The sequence below is a fragment of the Daktulosphaira vitifoliae genome, unplaced genomic scaffold, assembly GCF_025091365.1.
Source record: "Daktulosphaira vitifoliae isolate Bord-2020 unplaced genomic scaffold, ASM2509136v1 Scaffold_1, whole genome shotgun sequence".
In the NCBI taxonomy this organism is placed as follows: Eukaryota; Metazoa; Arthropoda; class Insecta; order Hemiptera; family Phylloxeridae; genus Daktulosphaira; species Daktulosphaira vitifoliae.
This window is the reverse complement of record NW_026099572.1, coordinates 23,539,194-23,543,500: the sequence shown is the minus strand read 5'-3', so window position 1 is coordinate 23,543,500 and position 4,307 is coordinate 23,539,194. Positions and strand designations below refer to the sequence as shown.

Sequence of the window (4,307 nt, the reverse complement as noted above, 5' to 3'; positions counted from 1 at the left end):
AAAAAGTTTTCATGATTCCAAGAATGATAGTTTATCTATTGTCGGGATGGCGAATGGTATCTTAATTTACTAATTTCATTTATAGCCAACCAAATGGAATAATTTGCAATAGATTCTTATATGCCATCAAATGTTATTTAATTTCACTTTTACGACTTGATATTAATATCCCTTAATTCGAAATAAGGATTNCGACTTGATATTAATATCCCTTAATTCGAAATAAGGATTTCTAAATTTATTATAAAATTAATTTTTACTAAATAAAGTTATATGTATTATTTTTATTTAAGTAACTTTTAAAATAAAAAATTTCATCTGATATATGATATATTAGTAAAATAACTTTTGATTCGTTATCCAGAAAAGCCATATGGCTAAAATGTTTGAAAAAAAATGAAAATAGCCGGTATATACGTTTATTTATATAGTATCGATAATCGTTTTAAATTATAGGGATTATCGAAAAATTTATAGTTGATAAAAAGTTATTTTATTAATTTATCAAGTTGAATTATTCCAGTATTAATTAAAAAACTGACATTTAGTTTCTTTTAATCAATTAATAATATATTGGTTTATTTTTCTTAGAATTCAGAGAAATGTACGCGAAATATTATCGTGAAATACTTGATGATTTAATACAAATAAAAGACCCTAAAAATAAAGCTTTTAGGTTAGCAAAATTGGAGGTTACAATGGATTGGACTAAGGCACAAGAGAGTATATGTCAACAAATAATAAATGAGAGATTTGATAGCCTTATATGACTGAATGTGTCTACAAAAAGTATGAAACATTCAAGTTGTCCAATCTCCGTTTATGCTGTTTGTGACACATTATATAAAGCCTAAAGATCCTGTTTGCTATTCACTTATTCACTAATCCTTCTTCAGCAAAGTTACTGTCACTAATTATTCCTTATAAACTTCAGTGTATTCTTTTATCTGTCTGAACACTCTTAACTCAATTTTATAAGTTTTTAAAAAATCCACTTATTTTTTGTTAAAATAATTAATACTTTTGCATTACAATTAATACGATTTTATATAAATAATTCATTGCGATAGAATAGAAATAAATATATAAATTTTGAATGTGTTTAAATTTATTTTACAATCAAAATTCATTTAAGTTAACCTGAATGAAAAATATTGCTAAAATTTCTATAAATATATAATTTGCTATCTTACTTTTAACTAGTTAATGCATAACAATTTAAATAAAAATAAAAATTGTGATAATGGAACTAGTAGGGTAAGATAGAGGATTCACGTACCTCCCTGACCGTCCAAGTCCAGCTAGAAATGACTGACTAATGCGTTTGTTGCCGCCGCTGTATAAAACTCTAGTTTAATTACTTAATAATATACACGGCCCCCGCCACAATCACATATACGCAATATTTATATTATTATTTCTAGCTGAGGTTCTGCCCCAGAGTCCTACCAGCCTCTTCGGGCTGTTATCATAAGTAGACCACTGATTCCGGTAGGGGTACCCAGCTACACCTGGCACGATAAGAGTTTTGCAGAAAAAATATTACAACAAAATAGGTGTAACAATAATATATTATTAAAATCGGGAAAATTCAAAAAGCGAATATAGTAAATTGTATTGGGTATAAAGTTGACGTTTGTTAATGGGATATTCCCTTTGGGCCTATTCAAAAATTATTTTAGGAGGGCATTTAATATTTTTTACTGTGTTAAACTTGTTATAGAATTTTTTTTGCTAAACATTGAAGTAATGATGAAAAAAAAGGACATTAGGTCCTTATTTATTAGAAGTTGCCTAAAAAAATATTGATAGCGCTGGTTCAAGGGGGGCCCATATCTCCCTTAAATACACCCCTGGTATACACAAAAATTATTAAATTCTAATTGTCGTAACTCAAAATTATTAATAAAAAATATAAAAAAAATATTAAAGGAAAAAGGGTCAGAATGATTATTTTTGTTGGAATTAAAAAAATGAAAGTGAGAGTTACTTTTGTTTCGGGGTGTAATTCGAGGGTCATAAAATAACAATGTAAAAAAATCTTACCTGTTAAATTCTCTGGTTCTTATAATTATCCTTAGTGATGATATCGGTGTAAATGATAAATAAATACACAAGTTTAGATTTTTAGTTCACAAATTAACACATAAAATTTCGACAACGACGATCACGACGTTCGCACAACTTAATGCGGACCACCATAAGAACAGCCCAATACGGAGCACGAAATGAACAGCCAGGAGCAAGGATTTTCTCTGGCTTTTTATAATATTTTTTACCCCCAAAAATCGTCACTGTCGAATTTTTAGTATAATTGTTTATTGATAATTAAGCATAAAACACAGAGATCAATACAGACGAATAGACCATGAATTATTTTTACATTTACATATGTAACAATAACATGTTTTTTTCAAGTAAGACGAAAATTAATACAATGCATTAATCTATTAATAGTTAAATAACAAAGATGATAAAAAATAATATATAGATTTTCTTTTGGTGATGAAGGATTTTAAAAATAATTATTAATTGATTTATTACCGAACCGCATACACTATAATGTAGCCAAACAGTGTGAGTTTTTTGACTATTTCTCTTAAATGTTTATCTAAGTTTTGCTTGAAAAGGATCATGTCCTTGTAAGAATATAATGTATAATGAAACAAGTTAAAATGTACCATTTCTATGGGTAGAAGTGGTGACTATTTGAAATGAAAAAAGAATATACTAATAAATACTAAAAAGATAGCATTGTTGAGTACATGAACAGGGTATTTTAGTGTTGTCCCGTATAAATAATAGTGACGATATATTACGACATCTGCCTTGATTTTTTTAAATGTTGTGTCCTCACAACTGAAATACAATAGCGGATTAGAAAGGTGAGATGAAAGTTAATGTTATATGATAAAAATTGATATAAGGAACATGTCTGAAAATTATAAATGTATTTCTGTTTGAAATGATATGTAAGAGAGCATAGTATGTACTCGTTATAATCGAAGGAAAAAAAATGTATATTATGCTTAAATATAAAAAATAGTAAATATTGAATAAGTAAAAATTTAAATCATGAGTAAAATGATAATAATAATGTCTGAATATAGTATAATATAATAGTGATTCTTTGATAATAATAATGTGATTATGATATTATATAATAGTAAGTATAATAATGATAATGAATATATAAAAGATATAGTTAATAATTAATAATGAGTAATTTGGATAAATATCCATTTTTAATTATTGTTATAAGAATGACATATATGAGTAAATATTTTATATCAGTGAATAATAATACATAGTATATTAATAAATGATACAAAATACATATAATAAATAGTGATATAATCTAATATTCAATATGATATTTATTAGTTCAGTGTTTTTATGATAAAGTATGTGTATAAATAAAAAAATATTTGTAGTGTTTTGAGTTGTGTGATTTGATAGTAGTTATAACGTTATTAGTAGTGTCGTATTTTTACAACACGTTATTAATTCTTATTTTTTTTTTATAACAAAAACAGATTAAAAATCTGTACGCCGAGTAAGGCAAATAATTTATATATAATAAGAATAGTAAATTTTTAATGAATCAGAAGTTGTATTCGAGGACCGTTGTGTTCTCTCCATACGTAGTAATAGCCACTAAAATAATAAGTTCAGTCGTTTTTCATTCTTTTATAATTTTGGTCTTTGTAATTTATGTGTATTGCAATTTGGTTCTGTATGATTATAAAACTGCTATTCAATGGAAATCTATGATTCATCTTTGTTGTAGGACTTCGTAGTTTATAGTAACTGTCTTATGAAGTCATGATTATACAAATTTAATACATTTTAATAATACAAATATATTTATTTTAATAGTTTGTAGTATATATATTGTATGAGCTCTTAATTCTTTAGTTATACTGATAATGTGAATTCTATAGTATTCATCTGGGGCATCGTTGAACTAATTATTTTATCACCATTACTAGTATGAATTGTTTTTTCTTCATTCAAAATGCTCGTATGTTTTTTATAATGATTTGAAATAGTTGAAACTTGCTTTACAATTTTTTATACAAAATTGTTAGTTTTATAAGCTAATTACAAAATTATAATTAATGATTATACAATGATTAAATTTTAAAACATTAAATTGTTACATCCAGACATGGAGTGAATAAATATAGAACAGCANATGGGAACAATAAAAAACGTTTGTTTACATCGGATGATTAGAACCATCTGATAGCGAACGGTCAAACATATTTACCTAAAATATAATTTTTAATTAAAATCGTTATAAT

At 25.7% G+C, this 4,307-nt stretch overlaps 1 protein-coding gene across 2 annotated transcripts in view; it reads left to right on the top strand.

Moving 5' to 3' along the window:
- LOC126896166 (uncharacterized) overlaps positions 1-1,097 on the top strand; it is a 41,415-nt gene extending 40,318 nt beyond the window's left edge. Inside the window, exon 4 of one of the 2 annotated variants that reach the window (XM_050668697.1) lies at positions 592-1,097. In XM_050668697.1, coding sequence (XP_050524654.1) covers positions 592-770 — 179 coding nt within the window. In that variant the 3' untranslated portion in view covers positions 771-1,097. The remainder of the gene's footprint in view (positions 1-591) is intronic. The other variant, XM_050668698.1, reaches the window with a different exon arrangement.
- The last annotated feature ends 3,210 nt before the right edge of the window (positions 1,098-4,307 follow it).